Here is a 24,273-nt window from a genome sequence, read left to right as displayed (position 1 = left end):
ATCATATCTTACATTTGTAAAATTCTTCATGCCTTAAAAGTGTTGTCAGGTTTAGTGAGATTGATATATTTCTTAAATACCAGTTTATTATGTGCCTAGCTCTGGCCACTTTTGACCAAAGATGATTAAGACACTGAAAATCCCCTCTCATTTTATGCTCTCATTGAGGAAGATTTGCAATAACCAAATGTAATGTGTTAAGTGTTCACTGATTTGATAGCAGTATTGACAATGTACTATACAGTACAAAGGAAGGGCATTTAACCTTTGGAGGACTAAATTCTCACAAAGGCTTTGTGGACTCATTAGCTGAGGCTACAAAGTGGGCTCCATATTGCCTGGGGAAGAATCTGTAGAAATGTTCCAGGCAGAGAGAACAGCATGAGGCACAGAAGCCTGAAACCACAACATGCTTTTTTGCTTTAAGGGAATTATAAGTGCTTCAATGGTACTAGACAGGCTCCTATCCAATAGCTGTGAACCAGGCTTTTATACTTTTTTTGGTGATAGGAACCATTGAAGGGTTATAAGTGAAGCAGTTGCATAGTCAGACTTGAGTTTTAAGTGACTATATATAGTGGAATATAGATATAGATTTGGGTAGGGCAAGATCAGAGGTGGGAAGATCAGTCAGGAGATATTGCCATAGTTTAGATGAATTGTGAGGGGGTCTGAAACTAGACCAATGGTAGTTGGGATGAAGAAGGAGGAAAGGACTCAATGAATACTCAGTGGGAAGAATGAGTAGTATTTGAAGATGGGCTGTGTAGATTGACAGAGGGGAAGGATTGATTCCCAACTATCTGGTTTGGGAGACTGCATGATATTGTTGCCATTAACTGAGAGAAATCAGGAGAAGCAGAGTAAATAGATGATAGAGGAGGAGGGGAGGAAGTACAGATAGTTGAAGATAGGAAATGATGGTAGGCTTATTTTAGATATGTTGAATTGGAGGTGCCTATGCAGAACTTGAGAAGTCAGTTGGATTTAAGAATCTGAAGCCCAGGGGTACCTGAATGGCTCAGTCAGTTGAGCATCAGACTCTTCATTTCAGCTCAGGTCATGATCTCACAGTTTGTGGGTTTGAGTCCCATGTCATGAGGAGCCTGCTTGGGATTCTCTCTCTCTGTCTGTCTCTCTCTCTCTCTCTCTCTCTCTCTCTCTCTCTCTCTCTGTGAAATACATAAACTTAAAAAACCTGAAGCCTGAAGAAGTTAGTCTTTAAAATATAGATCTGGGAGTTATTAGCATTTAAACAATAATTTAAAGTCATAAGGTAGATAAGTTTTCACAGGAGGATTGATTTAGTGAAAAGAGTAGTGGACTGAGGTTGGAACCCCAGGGAACGTCAATATTTAAGATCTCACAAGGCTTTTTGCTGAAGAAGGAGTAGTCAGTGAGGTAGAAGACTTCTAAAGGGGGTCAAGGATCCCCAAGACCACCTCCAGAATCTGTGATTCAGAAGGAGAGCTCACAGAACTCAGAATCTAGTCATGCTATGCCTATGAATTCTTACAGCAAAAGGAACAAAGCACAACCAGCAAAGAAAAAAGACCATATGGGCCAAAATCCAGAGAAAACCAGGCTCAAGTTTCTAAAAGTCTTTTCCTAGGGGAGTGACACAGAATGGGCTTAATTCTTCCAGCAATAAGTTGGGACATATGAGAAATATGTTATATACTAGGGCAGCCCATTAGAGACTTGATGCCCAGTGTTTTTAACGAGGCCTGTCACATGGGCACCCCCTGCATAGCATGTGCCAAAATTCCAGACTCACAGAAGAAAAGTATGACCCACATTGTTATATCAGTTTAGTGAGCCAGTCTTATCAGAATGAAGGAAACCCTTCAAAATCCAAGTTCCCAGACACCAAGGGCCAAACTTGTGAGCATCCTTTCAAAGGATAGCAGGCAGACCCATAATGTTAACTCTTTTCTAGTCATGTAGTAATAAAAGCCCAGAAAATTAAGCATTTCAAAAAGGAAGGAGTGATAAACAGTGTTAAGGCAGCAGGAATCTAGTGCTGTTAGGACTGAGAGTGTTCTCTGGATTTGGTAACATAGATGCCATTGGTAACCAAAGCCAGCACAGTTTCATTAGAGGAATGGGAGCAGAAGCCAGGCTGTGACTGAGAAAAATTAGAAAGTGAGAAAGTGAATATGACTGCTTTAAGCATTGTGACTTAGCAGAAAGGGTAGTTCCTAAGACCAAGGATTTTTCAGATGTGAAAGACGTGAGATAATTTTTGGTTGAAGGGAAGGAGTCAGTAAAATGGGATGGGGGGTTGAAGAATAAAGAGAAGAAAATATTTAATGGTGTAAGGTCCCTAATGATTTTGGAGGGGATTCAGTCAAGGTGGATGGGCTAGCTTTGAAGAGTTGCCTACAGAAAAGAAGGCAAGGCCATAGAGGGGTGTGTGTGTGTGTGTGTGTGTGTGTGTGTGTGTGTGTGTGTGTGTGTTTAAGGGAAACTACCATAAGCCACAGAAATGGACATGTATAAGAGGAAGATACAGGTTGAGGTTTACCTTTTACCAGTAAGGAATGCTAGAAATATTGATAAGGCTGCAGAATGGCACTCAAAAAAGAATTTACCGTCAACCATTCCTTCTGCCCTCAATGTCAGGAGTATTTAGCTAAGAAAGTCTAGAAAGAACTGTTTTCCTTTTCCTGCATCAACTAAGTACTGCTGGAGAATTAAAGAAAAAAGACTTAGAGGGTTGAATTTATTGATGGAATGTGTGAAAATAATGTCTAATCAAGACCAATGATAAATTACTGAATCAAAATTTTGACTGCATCTGGATAATGTGGAGGAATTAACAAGATGATATGCTATACAGTTCCCTTAAGTAAAAACAGCATACATGCAAAATGTTTTCATAAATTCTTCTCCATCTTATATTTAAACCAAAATGATAAAAATCACTAGAATAAGCTTTACTTCTTTGAGTACCAATCCGGAAAAGAGACTGCATTGAGATTCCTTGCATAAATCAATTATTTCATAATGTTGTAGTTTTGAAACCACTCGATCGTATGTTTCATGCTGTGACAAATAATGTGAAGGGTATATAATTTGGATATCAGAATTGTAATTACTCAAACAAAAGATACCATTTATAACCAATCTGCTTCATTTGCCAGGTGGAGCTGTCTCCATAGCAGGAATTAAAACTTTCTGACCAATATTAATCACCTTTTCATAGAATTAGTATCACTCTTCAGCACTTAATGGTATAAATTGCTTTACAATGTTAACTCTCATAAATTTTAAAATTCTCTAGTGGGATTTCAGTGTATTCTACTGGGTAGTTATCCCACTAAATTAGAGTTTATTTACAGAAATTATTTGTTTTGTCTAGCTTTCTTTTCTCACATGGAAAATTAACAAACTATACATTTCTTTTTTCTTTAAAGGGGGATTTAAAAATCATTATTAATTATTTAAAAATCATCATTAATGTTTTTTAGACCAGATGTATTATTTAAAGTAGTACTTTATTTTTTTATGAGTGTTGAATTATAGAGTTAATTAGATAGTAAGTTTTCATTGATCAAAACCCTGGAAAATGTATATCTTGTTATTCATGTGAGAAAACAGTTTAAAAGCTTTTAAAAATAATAAATATTTTAGGACCTAAGAAGCCAAATTAGCATTTCCTTTAAATGATTTGAGAGCTATTCTTCATATTGAAGAACTGGCAGCCACTTATCAATTTCCTATTTAATAAAAGTTTAACTATTTAAGTGAATCTGACTGATAGGTACATTATTCCTCCAAAAACATATGTGGCCTCTTATTTAAAGTATAGTTCATGTCAGTAGTTATACTCCTTAGAGGATTAATTGCAGAGGCCCACATGACCTCTTTCAGTTAGAAAATCCTGCCCTTGACTAAGTCATAGAAAATCCTGCCTTTTGTCTCAGCTATGATTCCCTTTTCTCACTCTTGATTCCTTCAACACATGGAATATCCCTACTACTTAGATTTGTGTTGAAACCTTTGTGAACTTTAACCTCACATTTTAGGATGTAAGGTTATGTGGACAATTAACCTTCAGTATACAGGGACAAATAATGGCCCTCTCTTTGGATAAAAAACCATGGAGAACCATGGCAGGGATAGATTCTGTGTTCTTAATTTTGTCATTGCCTTTCTCTCTGGTCTTTCAAGTTCCTTCGTGTCTCTTAAAATTATAAGGACTATTAGCCAAAAGCTCCTTTAAGTAAAACTTCAGTAGACAGTTTACTCCCTTTTCATCATAGGAAGAGTCTTAGAAATAGCAGTTAATTTGGCTGACAGATAGCTACTTCGATGTCTTATTTCAAATACCTATTGATTGAATTGTATTTTTACATAAACACATTATCGAACATTTATCCTCTGGTCAAAAGATTGATTTAGAATTATATATTGGGGCGCCTGGGTGGCGCAGTCGGTTAAGCATCTGACTTCAGCCAGGTCACGATCTCGCGGTCCGTGAGTTCGAGCCCCACATCAGGCTCTGGGCTGATGGCTCAGAGCCTGGAGCCTGTTTCCGATTCTGTGTCTCCCTCTCTCTCTGCCCCTCCCCCGTTCATGCTCTGTCTCTCTCTGTCCCAAAAATAAATAAACGTTGAAAAAAAAAATAGAATTATATAGATATGTAAATATGTCTCTGAGAGTCAAGATATAAGGATTTTAGGTTTCTTTTAATCCCAAATAGAAATCCTGTTACTATTAGCACAATTAATATGCCTAAATGCTTCTATAATTTGGTTCACTTGATTTGGATAAGGGGTGGATAAATGATGGGTAATGGTAAAACTAACGTGATTTTCCTTTCACTTCCTTGTATTGGGGAGATAACCATACTGGTCTAGAAATATCTGTTCATGAGTGGTTGGTGATGGTGTACCTTTGTAAAAATGCTTGTAGAAAGTGAATATCAAAGTGGTTTTTTTTTTGTCCTAAGATGTATCTGCATCTTCTCATTAAAGTACAATTTTCAGAAAGAAGGAAAGTAACTATATTTATTTATTAGATGCCAGGAACTATGCCAGTTGTTTCAGATCTGTTTCTTGTTTAGTTCTCACAAAAATCCCAGATCACGGATAATGTTATCATCAATTTACAGATTACACAATAGTCTTTGAAGAGTTAAGTACTTGGCCTACATGAAGTAGTGCAGCTGAGATTCAAAGAAGCACATATACCTTCTATTATTTCATGCTTTTCCTCTCAAACATATAATTTGGGGCAAGTTTTCCTATATTTATTTTCTAGAATGAAAGAAATTCATAGTCACATATATACTTCCCATTTATGAAATTATAGTAGAGATTATTTTTCTTCTAAAAGCTCAGTGTGTTCAAAATGTAACATGCCTTCTTTGCTCTAAAAATGACTTGATTAATGGTACTAAGATTTTTGCAGTCCCCAGATGTAAAGCCTGAACATCATAGTTTACTCCTTCCTTCATCTCCCTCACCCTTCTCTGCCTCCTATCCATGACTTGTCAGGACTTAGCAGTGTTAATTATGTAATGTCTCTTATATCCATTTGCTTTTCTCCTTTTCTATTTCCTTGACCCTAGCAAGGCCCACATTCTCCTTCCCTCTTGAATCATTGCAAGAATCTACTAATGAGATTTAACAGTTCTAGTCCTTTCCCTGCTCTAGGCCATCTCATAACTGTTATCAGATTAATCTTTATAAAACGTAGTTCTGATATTTAATGGCCCTTGAGGGATATCATTGTCCATTGACAAGCATTTACAGCTCTGACAGGTTAGCCCTAAACTCATCCTTTCCTCATCTCCCACCTTATCTCTTGATGGGCCTTTGAGGTCATGATATGCCAGACTTTTTCTGGAATGCCCTGCCCTTTTTTCTCTGATCAGTCAATTCCTAAGTATTCTTCAGTAGCTGATTAAAACACAACTTCTTCATTCTTTCTCGTTGCCAAGTAGTATTCCATTGTGTATATAAACCACAATTTCTTTATCCATTCATCAGTTGATGAACATTTAGGCTCTTTCCATAATCTGGCTATTGTTGAAAGTGCTGCTGTAAACATTGGGGTACAAGTGCCCCTATGCATCAGCACTCCTGTATTCCTTTTGTAGCAACGTGGATGGAACTGGAGAGTGTTATGCTAAGTGAAATAAGTCATACAGAGAAAGACAGATACCATATGTTTTCACTCTTATGTGGATCCTGAGAAACTTAACAGAAGACCATGGGGGAGGGGAAGGAAACAAACAAACAAAAAAGTTAGAGAGGGAGAGAGCCAAAGCATAAGAAACTCTTAAAAACTGAGAATAAACTGAGGGTTGATGGGGGTTGGGAGGGAGGGGAGGGTGGGTGATGGGCATTGAGGAGGGCACCTATTGGGATGAGCACTGAATGTTGTATGGAAACCAATTTGACAATAAATTTCATATAAAAAAAAAACACAACTTCTTAGTATAGATTCTAAGTATAGATTCTTAGTATAGATTCCCACTAGAATAAATCTCTCCCTCCCCTGAACTCCATGACTCTTAATCTCTACCTGTCTTGAGAGCCTTATAGCTCCCTACTATTTGGTGGTTTTCATTTTTTAGTGTTAATGTTTTATTTGTCTCCCTACCAGATTATTAATTTATAAAGAACAACAACTGAATCTTACTCATTTCCATATGCAGATTATAGTACCTTGCATATAGAAGACTTTCATTATATATTTGCTGACTGATTGATTAAATAAATCTTAAAAACAGGTAAATGATATGTATTTTGTTATGTATAGGATGAAGGTGACCAAGCAGCAAGTGTTGAAGAGCTAGAAAAACAGATTGAAAAACTGAGTAAAGTAAGCACTTTTCAGATTACAGTTAACATCTTTTTTGCAGTGTTTTAAAGATCCACCTTGTATGGGATTAGTTTTTCTGGCTGCTAACATAAAATAAGTTTTTTATAAATAAGTAAAATGAGGAGCTCTAGAAACATTCTCACAATTAAACCTTAAAAGTTTAATAACAAGGTTAAAAGCCTAAACTTAACCAGGGCCTATATTCTTCAGCTCTTCATCTAAATACAAAATAGCATAAATGCATTGTTTTATTTCTTGAAAGTAATTGTTTTTAAAATTCAATCAAATGTCATGGTAACAGTTTCAGCATCTTATGTTTTATTCTACATTACTATATTTGTGGATTATATTTGCACTGGATTTATAAATTACATATTTACATACTTATGATTTTAAAAATTCAATTGAAAATTGAATTTCAGTAGTATTAGTGAAGTTTCGAATGGACTTCTGTAAAAAAGATGTATTTTTAAAAGTATTAGTATTATGAGATTAATGTTATGAGATACCTGTATATTATATCAATGATAGATTCATCCCAAATTTATCCCAAAATTTAGCAATTTGTTGCTTAGGTTTACAGTATGAGTATAGAAATAAGCAAATACAGATACGGTCAATTACATATGTTGTGAGAGTTATTTGTTATACACTATATACTCAATAGAACTGAGCCAGTTTGTTCTGGCCAGTAAAATAGTTGATCACATTGTTTACTACCAAGCTTAAGATTTGCTTTACTATAAGATAACTGGTAAAATAAAACATCTTTTTAATCCATGGTAACAAGACTATTCCAATTACTTTCAAAATAATTACTAACTATATTAAGTGTTACTGAAATTGAAGTCAGGCATAGAATATTTAGCTCTTTTGCTGTCTGTTCCCAGTAGTGAAATTTATCTGCTTAGTAAAGGCATACTAAGTGTAAAGTCACTTTTATATTAATTTTTAAAGCACTTGACACCCATAGCTTAATTATATGCATCATTTTTTAACAGCAACAGAGTCAGTACAGAAGGAAGCTCTTTGACGCTTCTCACTCTTTGCGTTCGATGATGTTTGGCCAGGATCGTTACAGACGCCGGTACTGGATTCTTCCCCAATGTGGGGGGATTTTTGTAGAAGGCATGGAGAGTGGTGAAGGTAGGAACTATTAATCTGTTACAAAATAATATCAAAAACCATACTTTGAAAAACCGTGTTACTTCTTCACTATAGTTTGTGCTTCCACAATCATATTTGCTTTATGGGTAAACAGTGTAAAACCTTGATTCCCCTTCCTTTTGAACTCATGCCTCTTTCACTGATAAATATTTCCTCTGTGTTCATGATTTCTCTTCTGTCACTCTTTCTGACATCACACATAAACTGTTCTTTTCTTACTTAGTGGACAAAGATCTTTCCCTGTATTTTCCTTTATAGCTACTTTTCCATTTTTTCTCCCTTCCCATTGTCAAATTTTTTAATATGTGGTTTATTCTTTAACCTTTGCAAAAAGCGTCCATCCTGCCAGTATCCCTGGAAATAACTCGCTTAAAGTAAGGCCCTTATCATAATCTCATTCATCTTGAAATCTTGTTCATGTCTGAAATTTATGATCACTTCCTTCTCCATTAAACCTTTTTCTTTCTTGAGTTTTGTGTTAAACTACACAATCCTTGATTTTTATTTTTTATTTTTTATTTTACTTACTTACTTATTTATTTAGTTAGTTATTTTATTTTATTTTTTTTTACCTTTAGGCTATTTTCTTGCTGTCTCCACTTGTGTTATATTAACTAACTCAGTACCCAGTGCATTTATGTGCTGGATAAATGGTCTTGAAGTGAACTTTTCAGAACTATATGTTTGAGTGTTTCCAAATGTTTAAATTCTGATGGCACTGAGAGTATTATGCCAGTGCTTACAAGTTTCAGGATATAGCTATGGTTCCATGGTGATGCATGCAGGCCAAAACTTCTTTTAACACATTTTTTTTTGAATACCCATTTAATGCCAGGCATTTATAGGTACTGCAGGAGGTTGAAAGATAGATAAAACAAAATCCATGCATTGTAATACTTTAACAGTCCAGTGGAAAGAGGGGTTTGATTAATCACAGCGATGTCCAGACCCAAAATTTTATAAAGTAGTTGTTTTTAGCAACAACTTTTTAAAATAAAAATCTTTTGCAGGAGGGCAGTTAATAATGTGTGTAAAGTACTTAAAGTTGTGGCTGGCATTTAAGCATTGTTGGCATATAGTAAGCAGTGTTTTACACAGTAATATATTTCCTATGGCTTCAAATTACATGAAGTAAGAGTATAAAATCATGTATTGGAATTATATATGAAAGTTACCCCTTGCCTTTCCAGGGCAGGAGTTGCTAATGGTATCAGGGAGGGTACATGGAAGCTTCAATTGCATTGTACTTGTTTTTAAAAATTGATGTAGATGGGTCAGCCTGTTGATTCAACAGAACAGTGTGATGGGTTCCTTTTTTAACTGTTCACATAAAATATTTTAAAATAAAAATATTTTAAGCATGGAAAAAATAGTAATAAATAAGTAAGTGGGACTACATTGGTCTAAAAAGTTATTGCACTGCAAAGGAAACCATCAGCAAAATGAACAGGTAATCTACTGAGTGGGAGAAGATATTTATAAATCATGTATCTGATAAGGTACCAATAACCAAAATATGTAAAGAACTCATGTGACTCAAAGCAGAAAAATGACCTGATTTAAAAATGGGCAGAAGATCTGAAGAGACATTTTTTCCAGAGAAAACATACAGATGTCCAAAAGGCATATGAAAAGTGCTCAACCTCACTAATCATCAGAGAAATGCAAATCAAAACCACAATGAGATCTCACCTCACACCTGTTAGAACGGCTAGTATCAAGAAGACAAGAAATAACAGATGTTGGTGACAATGTGAAAAAAAGGGAACCTTATGCACTATTGGTAGAGACGTAAATTGGTGCAGCCACAATGGAAGAGAATATGAGGGGTCTTCAAAAAATTAAAAATGGAACTACCATATGATGTAGCAATTCCACTTCTGGGTATTTATCCAAAGAAAATGAAAACACTAACTCAAAAAGGTATATCCACCCCCATTTCACTGCAGCATTATTCACAGTAGCCAAGGTATAGAAACAACCTAAGTGTCCATCAATGAATGAATGGATAAAGATGGTAGGGTCTACACACATACATACACACACACACACACACACACACACACCTCATGTAGAATATTACCCAGCCATAAAAAAGAATAAAATCTTGCTATTTGCCACAAGATAGATAAAACCTTGAGGACATTATGCTAAGTGGAATAAATCAGAGAAAGACAAATACCATATGATCTGTCTTATATGTGTAATCTAAAAAAATAATAAAAGGAAAAGAAAACCAAGGTTATAGATACGAAGAACAGACTGGTGGTTGCCAGAGGTTAGGGGGAGGGGTGGAAGAAGTGAGTTTACTGAGATTTTATTTTTGTTTTTGTTTTTGTTTAAATAAATTGTTTAAAATTTTACAAATCTTATGCAGAACCCCAATATCTAACAAAACCAGAATTGTTCTGGTTGATGTATTTGGGGAACTCCTAGCCTTTACAGTTAGACCTATATCCTATATACTTGTTTTTCATTCCAGGGGTGGCCCCAAAGGCAACTCTAAGAAAAGTTAGGACTTTGCAAACCAGAGAGTGAATGAAGTTGGAGGTAGTCAAAGGAATAAACACAAAGTGCTTTAAAATACTCAAACCAGGAAAATGTTATATAGCCTACTTTAATAATTTACAATTTTTGGCATACGTGGCCATTTCTGGCACTAGACTGTGAGGTCTTGAAGGCAGAGAGTAATATAGGCAGGGGAATTATGCTAAAATAAATAATCTGGAGCAAAGTACACATTGGATTGAGGAGAAAGGGGGCAGAGAAATCAGTCGTGGGATCACTCTAGTAGCCTAGAAAAAAAGTAGGGAGGCCCTAAGCTCAAGTACAAACAAGAAACATGGGAAGACCATGATATCTTTTTTTTTAATGTTTATTTCTTTTTGAGAGAGAGAGAGTGATAGGGAGGGGCAGAAAGAGAGGAGGACAGAGGATCCCAAGACAGCTCCGTGCTGACAGCAGGGAGCCCAATGTGGGGCTTGAACTCACAAACCGTGAAATCATGACCTGAACTGAAGTCCAATGCTTAACCACCCGGGTGCCCCCAGAGTGTGATATCTTGAAGGTAGAATTGCTATAAGAAAGATTGAATGTGATGTAAGAAAAATGAAATCAGAGAAAAATTGGATGAATTAATCCTTAATAGAAAAATTGTGATATTGGGGTGCCTCGGTGGCTCAGTCCATTGAGTGTCTGACTTCGATTCATGTCATGATCTCGCAGTTCTTGGGCTCAGGCCCTGCATTGGGCTCTGTGCCGACAGCTTGGAGCCTGGAGCTGCTTTGGATTCTGTGTGTCCCTCTCTCTCTCTGCCACTTCCCCACTCTCACTCTGACTCTCTCTCTCAAAAATAAATAATAAACATTTAAAAATTAAAAAAAAAATTGTGATATTTTAAACTGAATCAGAAAAGTCAAGAGGAGGATCTTGTTAAGTATGAAATTAAGTAAAAGTTTTAGTATAGAAATCTATTTTTTTATTTAAGTATAATTAACATAGTGTTTTTAGTTTCAGGTGTACAATATAATGATTCAACAATTCTATAAATTACTCAGTGCCCATTAAAATAAGTGTACCCTTAATCCCCTTTATTTCATCCATCCCCCAACCCACCTCCACTCTGGCAACCACCAGTTTGTTCTTTGTATTTAAGAGTCTAGGTTTGTTTGTTTGTCTGTTTTTTTCTTTGTTCTTTTTTTTTTTTTTTTTTGATTCTTAAATTCCACATATGAGTGAAACCCTATGGAATTTGTCTTTCTCTGACTTATTTCACCTAGCATTGTACCTTCTAGGCCCACCCATGTTGTTACAAATGGCAAATTTTCATTCTTTTTTAATTTTAATTGTAATGTTTTTTTTGAGAGAGAGACAGAGCACAAGCAGGGGAGGAGCAGAGAGAGAAAGAGAGAGACACACAGAATCTGAAGCAGGCTCCAGGCTTTGAGCTGTCAGCACAGAGCCTGATGTGGGGCTCAAACTCATGAACCGTGAGATCATGACCTGAGCCAAAGTCAGACACTTAACTCAACTGAGCCAACCAGGCGCCCTAGATTTCATTCTTTTTTATGGCTGAGTAATATTCCTGTGTGTGTGTGTGTGTGTGTGTGTGTGTGTGTGTGTGCGTGCGCGCGCACATGCATGTGCACATGCGTATGTATGCATAGCTCATCTTCTTGTCCATCCACATCTTCTTGTCCATTCATCTATTGAAGGACACTTGGATTGCTTCCATATCTAGGCTATTAAAAATAATGCTTCATGTAAAAGAATGAAACCGGACCACTTTCTTAGACCATACATGAAAATAAATTCAAAATGGATTAAAGACCTAACTGTGAGACTGGAAACCATTAAAATCCTAAAGGAGAACACAGGCACTAACCTCTTTGACATCAGCTTTGACATCAGCTTTGGCAACTTCTTACTAGATATGTCTCCTGAGGCAAGGGAAACAAAAGCAAAAGTAAACTATTGGGACTTCTTCAAAATAAAAAGCTGCATGGTGAAGGAAACAATCAACAAAACTAAAAGGCAACCTACAGAATGGAGAAGATGTTTGCAAATGACAGATCTGATAAAGGATTATTATACAAAATATATAAAGAACTTATAAAGCTCAACACTCAAAAAACAAATAATCCAATTTAAAAATAGGCAGAAGACATAAATAGACATTTTTCCAAAGAATACATACAGATGGCAGATAATGAAAAGATGCTCAGCATCACTCATCATTAGAGAAATGCAAATCAAAACTACAATGAGCTACCACCTCACACCTGTCAGAATGGCTAAAATTAACAAGAAACAACAAGTATTGGCAAGGATGTGGACAAAGGGGAACCCTCTTACACTGTTGCTGGGAATGCAAACTGGTACAGCCACTGTTAAAAACAGTATGGAGGTTCCTCAGAAAGTTAAAAATAAAACCACTGTGCAATCCAACAACTGCACTACTAGATATTTACCCAAAGAATACAAAAATACTAATTCGAAGGGATACATGTACCCTGATGTTTATAGCAGCATTATCTACAATAACTAATTTATGGAAAGAGTCCAGGTGCCCATCAACTGATATATATATCACTTCTTTATACATACACACACACACAAAATGGAATATTAGTCATAAGAAAGAATGAAATCTTGCCATTTGCAATGATATGGATGGAGCTAGAGAGTATTATGCTGAGCAAAATAAGTCAGAGAAAGACAAATACCATATGATTTCACTCTTATGTGGAATTTAAGAAACAAAACAAACGACCATGGGGGGGGGGGGTGGGGAGAGAAGCGAACTAAGAAACAAACTCTTAACTATAGAAAACAAACTGATGGTTACCAGAGGGAGGCAGTTAGGGAGGTGGGCTTAACTAGGTGATGGGGATTTAGGTGTGCACTTGTGATGAGCACCAGCTGTTGTACGTAAGTGTTGAATCACTAAATTATACACGTGAAACTAATATTACACTGTATGTTAACTAACTGGAATTTTTAAAAAAAAACTTTAAAAAATGCTGCAATAATCATAAAGGTGCATATATCTTTAGAGATTTAATTTAAAATTATAAAATTACAGAAAAAAATATTATAAAATTGTGAGTCACTGAGGTGCACAGCCTTGGTGAAGCTTAAGAGCAATAAAGTGCCCCATGACTGACTTGACCTTAGCTACAAGAATCAAATGAGAACCTTAAAAAATCACAAAACCTGAGCCCTACCCCAGACCAATTACATATTGTTCGATTTGACTAAGGTCCACATTAATCTCAGTCACCTGAGCTTGTAAAGTTGAAGTTATCTAGGATGTCCACTTTCCCTTCAAAATGTCTAAAGTCAGTCTCTGCAACACTGCTGAAATCAGTTCTTTCTTAATATATATGTGGATTATTACAGCTGCCCCCAACTTCTCTCTGTACAATCTCTTCCTTCCATTACATTCTGTCATCATATCATGTCTCTGCTTCAAAACCTCGAAGGACTTCCTACTGCTTATAAGATGATGTAATAAGTCTTTATATAACCTGGCATACAAGCATTCATGGCCTTCTATAAATCTGACTTCAAAATGTCTTCATACTGTTCCCCAATATGAATTTACATAGACCAATCTACTCACCACTGCTTAACACATGTGCATTCTTCCTACTTTGCATACTTTGTTTTGCTGAGTTCTGTTCAATATAATGCTAATTTGCCTTTTCTTTAATCATTTTAAATTTCACCTTTCTTGATCCAGCTCAAGTTCTAGCCTTTTTATAAATTCTTCTCCAGCTTATCTGTGAACTCCTAGAAAACCAAATAATTGTATCATTATCTTGGCAATTGATATACATTCAGTTTATTTATATTATTTAAGTTTTATAGCCCTTATATGTACAACTTTTGATTCTACGTAGTGTAAAACATTGTACTTTATATATCACAGGCACATTAAAAATACTTTAAGAAAGTAAGTAATTAAATGTCTTTATCAGGTTTATAAGAATAGCTTACAGGAAACTTTTTAATTTGAGGCCTCTCAAATTAAATAACATTTATTGAATTTATAGTTACTGGACCTCAGTTTCTGTTCAGGTCCCACAATTTAACCTCTCTGGACTCTGATTTTTCTTTCTACAAGAGAATTGTAATAGGCTCTGTATAAATTCTTTGGTTATTATCATGTCAAATAATGAATTTAAAAGAGCTACAAAGTGATATATAAATATTAATCATACTTTATACTATTATTTGTGGTCATTGCATAGTACAGCGGAAAAGGAGGAATAAATTTTCACTTAAAGGTTTTCTCATAAATGTTTTATTAATTCGCTGATAAATGTGCATCTGCTATATTATTCTAAGTGCTATGAAACTTACAAAATAAATAACAGATGTAGATTCCTTCTCTTTATCTTACAGCTAATTAAAGTAGAAAAAACCCTTTATGATTTTAATCAAGTGTTTAATCTGCACTTGTATTGTGCCTTGTACTAAGTACTATGGAGATACAAAAGAATCAATTAACCTGTCTCCAGAAAGAGCTCACAACCTAATTGGAAAGATATACCATATATGAAGACAAAGAACAAAAGCATATTAATATGTAATATAGACAAGTACTATATCTGGGAGGCAAGGCTGATAAAGATGAATAAGTACCAACTAGTAGAAACGACCATAAAATATTGGATATTAAAAGTTAATACAGGGGACACCTGGCTGGCTCAGTCAGTAGAGTACATGACTTTTAATCTCAGGGTTGTGAGTTCAAGCCCCATGTTGGGCATGGAGCCCACTTTAAAACAAAAGTTAATACAATATTAACAATATGCAATATTCTATTCCTCTCATTTGTCACTTTTTAAAAGTTACCTAAAAACACCATCTATTCTTAATAAAGTTAGATTTAACAACATTCATCTATTTAAAAGTATAAATGCACAAGCTTTAAAAAATAAATGTCCAAGTTTTTTTAAAAATCCCTAAAATTATCTTTATCCTCAATATTATAACAAAAAAGAAATCAGATCTGGGATTACCTCCAAAGAAAATTATTAATTAAATTCAGGGTGTTCGTGCAAGATAACCCACACCATGAGTGAAACTCATGGTGCTAATAACAAAGTTTATCAGTATGGTAACTCAAGAGTAGAGCACATAACAAAGCACACAGGATCTTCTAAGCCCCCATGTTTGTTCCACAAGAGTGTCGTCCAGTTGCAGCCTAGACAGGCAACAAGAACACCCAAAGAGAGAGATGCCTTCTTTCACACTCTATTTTTTTAGCTTAGTCCAAGAGGAGGTAGAAAACCCTTTGTTTCTCTAAGGAATAACATATTGTGTGTGTGTGTGTGTGTGTGTGTGTGTGTGTGTGTGTGTGTGTATAAAACATTTATATAGGTCCTATATATATAGGAATTCTGTACCTGGGAACAGCAATAGGGAATATGACTACAAAGGGCAGGTTCCACATACTGAGGGCCTTGGGAACAGTGCCAACATCAGCCAAAGGCCCTACTGTCCATCTGCAAACCAGCTCAGTGACTAATCTGGCTTTCTGTTGGGCCTCTGGGAAGAGAGAAGGAAGAGAGCCCCTGTAGCCATTTAGCTAAAACTGAGGGTTTATTCCCCTTCAGTCTACCCTCTGACCCTTGTGACTCAGTAGGTATATGCCTTCACTAGGTGGAACAGTTATCAGTTGGATTTTAAATGGTGCCTTCTGAAGGAGAAATCAGATAAGCCAGAGAAATTCCAAAACAAACAATATTGCACAACATCAATTACCCTGAGCAATCTGCCTATAGTATATTCAACAAATGGTCCAAAGCTATGCATTTATAATATTACTCGGGTCAAGGAATCAGTGCTATTTTTGTTCAGTGATAACAGCCCAAGCCTTCTCAGTGGTAGTGTCCCTCAGTGTAGATGATTTGGGGTCATACCCTCAGCTTCATGGGTGCCTATTCAAGGAAGGAGCCCTTGTGCAAAGTAATGAAAGCTTGTATCCCTACATACCTGCCATCTTGCAGGTAGGTTTGATGCTGACCCTAGAGATCACAGCTGGGAAAGTTGCCAGTGCCTTTTAGATTTTGAGTCATATAACACCACACTCTAACCAAATGAGCTACCAGCCAGTTAGTGCCATTATAAAAGGTCTCATAGTTATTCCCAAAGTATGTAGACAGTGTTATGTCCAGATAGGAAGCAGGAAGGCCTTGCTTTTCACATAAGAAAACAAGTTCCCCCGGATCACAGAGAGTGCCAGCCAGTCTGGTTCAATGCTACATTTTGTATCTATGTGGCATTTATGTTTCCCTGGGGTTAGCACACTGCCAGTGTGCTGTTAGCCAGACTCAACTGTAGGTCTGAAGTGGGGAAGAGTGCTACCAGGTGGTCCTGATGGATCACTGGGAGCTGAGATGTCAGGATATGAGTGTCCTTCTGCCTCTAAGAAGATAAAGGGAGTTTTACACAGCATAATTAGTAAGGACAGAATTATGGATAGCCCGAACAAATGAGGACTCTGGAGTAATGAGTAATTCCTATGACACTGTCTGGGAGTGGAATGCACAGAATGTCCTCCATAATTAAGAAGGTTGAGGATGACAAATACAACATCCTGATAGCTTTGAAATAAGTGTCATTGTGTGGGATAGCTGTAGAGGATTATTCAGTATAGTTTGTTAATATCTGTAAGAAAGGCAACAGGAGAATTATTCATGCTATATTCACCCTCTTACCTTCTGTGGTCAGTTATGTTTATGCCCGTGCCAAGTCCATCATTATCTTCAGTGGTGATCTATATGGACTGTCCTTTTTTTCTGGAACAGTAAGTTCCACACAAAACCAGGAGGTGCCATTTTCCCACCAAAGATGTCCTCCAGGCAGAATATATTGTATGGGTAAAAGGACTACAGCAAAATCTCCTGGCTGTAGAGTGAGTGCACAACAAAAATTTAAAACTGTTGTAACAAAGAGACAATAAAAATTACCATTCCTCTGGGTGTAACTTGCAAATGTCATCTGAAAAGTAGGAGAATATTGACATTTGTGTCCATCCATTCATCTGTAATATGAACAACAGTAACTTCCCAGCCACCTGTTGAAAGGTGCCAAAAAAGGAGAGAAATTTTGAGGTATAAAAACTCAGGGTCCTGGCATACCAAGTATATTCTCCATTTCTGCTCTTCAAATCCAATATGCCAAGGAACTTCACCACAGTGTAAGGACCTTTATGAGGTATGAGAAGTGCTCAAAGTATAAACGGAAGAGGACAGCCAGACTGGACAATGTACAGAGGTCACTATGGAGGGGTGTTGGTGCACCCATCTTTTAGAATATCATTCCAGCATTCTGTACTGCCTGTAGAGAAGAGGGAACACGGACAAGCCAGCCACTCAACACTATGTTGGCAAGCTTTGGCAACAACTGTGAAAGGCATTCCAATTGTTTGTATTATTTCTGGAAATCTTACTATGTGATAAATATGCTTCAGTCTTAATAGTATTATATGGTCCACACATGGAGAGACACAGTATCTCTATATCCAGAAAAGGTGTATATACCATTCAGTAGCTAGAGGAAATGAGATATTCAAAAGTTAACAAATGTCATCAGAGTGTCTTGACTTCAGTCATAGACACTTACAATGCTAGTGTCAAACAGCGTCGTTAAATAGTGTAATGGTGTTGTTCAGTACCCCTATCTGAATCTATTCTTGCATGAGAAATGCAATCTTTCTCCTCCAGGTATGTAGCACTCTTGTACAGCCATGGCAGGCCTGGTCAGTGCATCTGGGTATTGACAACATGCCTGGCCAACAGTTACCAAAACTGCCAGTAGAAGTCACAACAAATATGTCCCACTGATATGTGGACATGCTTGTGCAGGACTTCAATAACACAGTATTTTCATGCCAGTTATGCAGTCTGATAAAGGAACAATTGGAGTTCACACAAAAAGGTCCAAAAGCCTTTACATTGATTGCGATTCTGGGCTTTGAGTCATAGGTAACACCAACTCGCAGCCGCAATATGGGAACTTGTTTGCCCAGGCTGTTTTGCATTCTAGAACAGTAGACACTTGGGCCCTCATTTCTAGCAAGCCCATAAATATTTGAGGCTCTTCTTTCTAGCATAGTGAACTGAGAAGTGTGGTTAGCAGTCCTTTAGAGGGGGACCCAGGGATAGAGCCCAGCCCTGGTCCTTCTTAAGTTTGAAAGAGCCCAGATCAGGGAACAAAGAAAGCCTGGCTTCTGGAGTTGAATCAATTTCATAAAGTAGAGCTGATGACTGTGAATGTTCCAACCCATAATCCCGTTTCAAGAGTTGAGATGATACAGGGTATTTCCCTTGGTTCTATTCTCCAAATCCTTTCCTGAAGAGTCTAGAGACTGTGAGATCTTACCAGATGGTGAATGTGGTGAGGCTCAACCACTTAATGTCTGAGGGATAGTCCTCTGCAGGGACTCTCTTCACCTAATCTTCTGGCAACTCCCCCTCTCCTAACAACTCCTCAAGCCAGTGGCCATTGGACCTTCTGTGTCTCATCCCATGGGTCTCTTTTCCACCTTCTCAGATTTTTGAAGTGGATAACACTTCCATACTCTAAAATTATACAACACATCACCTCTGTCTTATCATTGCTTCTCTCTATGAGCAATACCAGAAGTCTAGCCTATCTTCTTCCTTTGTACTTTTTTTCTTTTTATTTTGTATAGAAACCTGTGCCACATTTTAGGCTCTCACTTTCCATTTCCTTCCCTGAAATGAGGCTTGTATGACCCAAAAGAACTATTTCATTTCTAACATTGCCTCCCAGGTGAAGGAGTAAAATCAAAGCCGTTATCCACATACATGGACCTGTTCTGATTCAGTCATTTAACATTCTTTATACCAAGGGCATGTTGTCAGGCCCATCCCCTCCCAAGCCCTGGGTTTTCTTAGAATTATGGTAACGTAGCTAGTGTCTACATCTGCTGTGGATCAAGTCCAGTTCACATAAAGAGCCTTGGGAAAATCACCCCAACAGGGATCTATTTTACCAAAGCTACCAAGCATCCAGTTTGAAAATGGTGACAATGCCTGTCCCAGCACTACGAGTTAATCCAGACTGCTTATTGTGTAGCAAGGGCATTCCCCCTACTCCACTTGTTTTAACACCACTATTGTCCCTTCATCATGCAAACAAGCAAGCCAAGCCTCTAAGGATCCTTCCAAGTGTTTATGGTAGTTTGAGAACCCAGCTCTTACTTTGTTTATTGATGGATTTCCTTCTGCTGGGATTCCCATTCAGGTTCCTATGGAGCATGCCTCACAATAACTGGCTTCATATCATAGGGGATAGTTCACATCATAACAGGGGAGTTAACATAATAGTGGGAGTTTGCCCCACTTTCTCTTCTAAAGGGGCTCCTATCACTCTTTCTAGTTCACTCTCCCACTTAGGGCTCATGAAAATCTCTAAGCTGGTAAGGAAGGAAGGACAGAACTGAATTTCAAACCACCTTATCACCACTAGTCCCCCTCTTTAGTATACACTGTAGTGCTTCTTTCATCCTTGGGCATAGCTACTGAGACCTTCCTAAGTCCACCAAGTGAATTACCACTGACCCCAAGGAGAAATTCTTCCACCCCTGCATGCTTCCCTTCCAAATATCCATGACATTAAACTTTGTTGGACACCAAGTGTTGTACAAGATGCACAGTTACAAAACCACTAATGACACACATAGTGCTAATAGCAGCAAAGTTTATTAGTAAAGGCAACTTACAAGCAGAGAAGGAACAGTACAAAAGATCTCCCAGCTCCCATAGTGGTTCCATAGGACTTGGATTTGTGACAAAAGCACTCCAAGAGATAAAATACTATATCCTATGGCTTGCTCTGTATTTATGGGTTAGCGTGAGAAAGGGTAGAAAGCACTTTGTTTCTCTAACAGTAAATGTATCAAGGGAACTTCGGGTCTAGGAACAGTGCTTGGGGGTATACACACCAAAAAGCAAAGTCTACACATGTAGGACCCTGAGAACAGTGTTGATATTAGCTGCTAAAAGGCTGTAGTGTCCTGCTGTCCCTCAGCAAAGTGGGAAGGAAAAAAGCCCCCATGGCCACCCAGCTAAACCCAAAGATGTGTGTGTGTGTGTGTGTGTGTGTGTGTGTGTAGGGGTATGTTAGATTATAGATAATTTATTTGGTATTGCAACAAAAATGAAACAAGTTTGTTGTTAATTATATGTATATACTATGATGTGAATGTTACTCTTCTATTTTGTATTAGGATATGATTACAGCATTTGATCTAGAAGTGTAAATAAAACATAATTCCTGTTATGGATATGTGGGGGACTCTTATATGAAGGGAAAGGGTATTATGGTATCAATCATCTTTTTTTTTAATTCCTGAATCAGACTGGGAAGGAACAATCCTAGAGAGACAAATGATGAGAATCTGCTTCCTTTAGTCTTCTCCACAGTAATAATAGCAAGAAATCTCCTGGATGCTTGGTTATGGGAGCTCTCTCAACATGCAGACAACTAAAAATCAGTGAGAGTACTTCTGGGGAAAAGTGCCTTTGAGCCCTGGGAGAAAGCCACTGCACAGGGACCTGTATTCTAAATGCCAGTGTTTTTACTTTTCTTATGTTCTCTATCTGTGTTTTACTTACAGTGTAGTAAAATTTATTTGAAAATTATAGTTTGCTTCAGCCTAACTAAAGAGAGCAAAGGAAAATTTTTTCACTTGACCTCAGAGTGGTGGATACCTAGTGTCCAATGACAACTGTTAGGTGAACTGAGAAGGTTCAGCGTGATTCTGATAAAATTCAAGAAGACATCGTCTCTTTCCAGTAGAAAGCATGTTATTTGTTTAGGATTTGTTTTAATGCAAAATGGTATTTTCTTGGTTATAATGCACTAGCGTTTACTACCAGGGAAATGAATCAAGTGAACAGCATTCCCTGTTTCATCTCTTGCCTTCAGTCTGTTTTGAAGATATTTATTAATACTTATTGACACATGTCAGAAAAGTAAGAACTGGAAGGAACCAGGGGGGTTGTATGAGATAGGAGATAGAAAATTATTTAAAATTTAAAAATCTCTTTATGCTAAACATCCTGTGTAAATTAAATAATTTACATTAAAATAATTTTACATTTTAATAAGAGGTTTAACTGTTCATAATTAAGTAATTTGAATACAAAAGTTGAAGACAACGATGAATGGGCTATTCAAATGTATCATCAGCTCCATCTACTTTATTAGATATAAATGGGACATCATCTACTAGTCTCAAGCCAGTAAAAATTGGTTGGTTGGTTGGTTTTTTGGTTTGGCTAATCTGTTTGTTTTGGGACATATGACAGCAGTCGTTTAAGATACTAGTTCTCAGAATAAATCAAGAACAAGTAGTAGTACTTACTAAACAATAACTTGAATAAAGCACAGTGACACTTTCCACATGTGCCTAATTAGGGTGATAAAGTAGGGTTTTCTTAGAATAAATGTGTACAAAGTGCATAGAGATTATATGAGGCATAAGATTTTTTGTTACCTGCCTTTTAGATTTTCTGTATCCGTTGGTGTTAAACAATTTGATTGTATGTCTTGATGTAGTTGTCTTCATGTTTCTTTTCCTGGGAGTTTGCTGAGTTTCGTGGGTCTGTGTTTTATAGTTTTCACCAAATTTGGAATTTTTTCAGCCATTATTGTTTCTTTTTTTTTTAATATAATTTATTGTCAAATTGGCTAACATACAGTGTGTAAAGTGTGCTCTTGGTTTTGGGGTAGATTCTCGTGATTCATCACTTACATACAACACCCAATGCTCATCCCAACAAGTGCCCTCCTCAATACCCATCACCCATTTTCCCCTTCTCCCACCCCCGCCATCAACCCTCAGTTTGTTCTCTGTATTTAAGAGTCTCTTATGGTTTGCCTCCCTCCCTTTCTGTTTGTAACTATTTTTTCCCCTTCCCTTCCCCCATCGTCTTCTGTTAAGTTTCTCAAGATCCACGTATGAGTGAAAACATATGATATCTGTCTTTCTCTGACTGACTTATTTCACTCAGCATAATACCTTCCAGTTCCATCCACGTTGCTGCAAATGGCATGATTTCATTCTCTCTCATTGCCAAGTAGTATTCCATTGTATATATAAACCACTTCTTCTTTACCCATTCATCAGTTGATGGACATTTAAGCTCTTACCATAATTTGGCTATTGTTGAAAGTGCTGCTATAAACATTGGGGTACATGTGCCCCTATGAATCAGCACTCCTGTATCCTTTGGATAAACCTAGCAGTGCTATTGCTGGGTCATAGGGTAGTTCTATTTTTAATTTTTTGAGTAACCTCCACACTGTTTTCCAGAGCGTCAGCCATTATTTTTTCAAATTTAATGTCCTTGTCTGCTAATTCTATTGTCTTATTAGTTTGGGGTCAGTTTTTATGATTGATTTTTTTCTAATTATGCATCGTGTTTTCCTGTTTCTTTGCATGCCTTCTAATTTTGATTGGATGCCTGACATTGTGAATTTTATCTCATTTGGTACTGGATATTTTTTAATTCCCACAAACATTTTTGAGCTTTGTTTAACTGAAATATTGTTAAGGTACTTGGGAAAAGTTTGATCCTTTCAGGTCTTGCTTTTAAAATTTGTTAGGCAGGACTAGAACAGTGTTTATTCTAGGGCTAATTATCCCCTAACTACTGAAGCAAGATCCTTGAGTATTCTACCTGATGCCTGTGAGTTTTGAGGTTTCCAAGCCTGGCTGGTAGGAATAGGTCCATTCCCAACATGTGTGAGTATCTAGCACTTTCACCTCTAATCTTTTTCCGGTGGTTCTTTCCTTGGTCTCAGGTGCATTCCTGACACATAGGCACTTATCATTATTTAGCTGAACACTCAAGGGGTCTGTCCACTCATCTGTGGAGTTCTCTCTCCAGGCAGCTCTCTCCTCTCCAGTTCTCCTTCCTGAGCACTCTAGCCATTTGGGTCTCCCCTGGACTCTCAGTTCCATCTCCTCATCTCAGGAGTCTTCCAGCTGTGTCTGGATTTCTCTCTCTGTGATGTAGCCTGGAAACTATCCCAAGGCAGTAAACTAGGGCAGTCATAGGACTTGCTGCTTTTGGTTTCTCTCATTGTCACCTGATGTCCAGTTTCTTACAAACTGTTGTTTCATATATTTTGTCTGTTTTTTGGTTGTTTCATGCAAGGAGGTAAATCTAGTCCCTATGACTCCTGATTGGCCAGAAGCCTAAGTCTGAGTTATAGACTTTTAATTTGGGGTAGAAATGAATTTCAAGAGAAGCATAGAAGAGCTATTTCAGACATTAATAGAATTGGTTAAATAAGTCATGATATACCTAGATAATAGAATATTATGCAGCTGATCAAGTATAATTATGTGTTCTGCCATTGAAAGCTGTTGAAGGTATATATATAGTGAAAACATTAAATTCATTATTTCATCATTCAAAAAATATTTATTGAGTTTCCATTTGATAGCAGCCATCATGTTAGGCATTTGGGATCCAATAATAAGCAAGATAGACATTGCTCTACCTTTAAGCAAACTTGTTGATTTAAATTCTAGTTTGTGGGTGAGGGGGTGTAGAATAGAAAATAAACACATTATTGTGTCTAATGGTAAATTCTGCAAAGTAAATATACAGAATGATATTCTAAGGTGAATGGGATGGGGCCCCTACTTTAGATAAGGTGATCAGAGGGTGGCTCAGTTGGTTAAGTGCCAGACTTCATCTCAGATCATGATCT

General features: G+C 37.0%; 1 protein-coding gene across 21 annotated transcripts in view; it reads left to right on the top strand.

The window, feature by feature from the left end:
- The window catches only part of BAZ2B (bromodomain adjacent to zinc finger domain 2B), a 317,724-nt gene that overhangs the window by 269,226 nt on the left and 24,225 nt on the right, over window positions 1-24,273 (top strand). For all 21 annotated transcript variants that reach the window (XM_027055668.2, XM_053215128.1, XM_053215127.1 and 18 more), the window contains 2 exons: window positions 6,775-6,837; window positions 7,839-7,983. In XM_027055668.2, coding sequence (XP_026911469.1) covers window positions 6,775-6,837; window positions 7,839-7,983 — 208 coding nt within the window. The remainder of the gene's footprint in view (window positions 1-6,774; window positions 6,838-7,838; window positions 7,984-24,273) is intronic.

Source organism: Acinonyx jubatus, chromosome C1 (genome assembly GCF_027475565.1).
Source record: "Acinonyx jubatus isolate Ajub_Pintada_27869175 chromosome C1, VMU_Ajub_asm_v1.0, whole genome shotgun sequence".
NCBI lineage: Eukaryota > Metazoa > Chordata > Mammalia > Carnivora > Felidae > Acinonyx > Acinonyx jubatus.
This window is presented reverse-complemented; position numbering and strand designations above follow the sequence as displayed.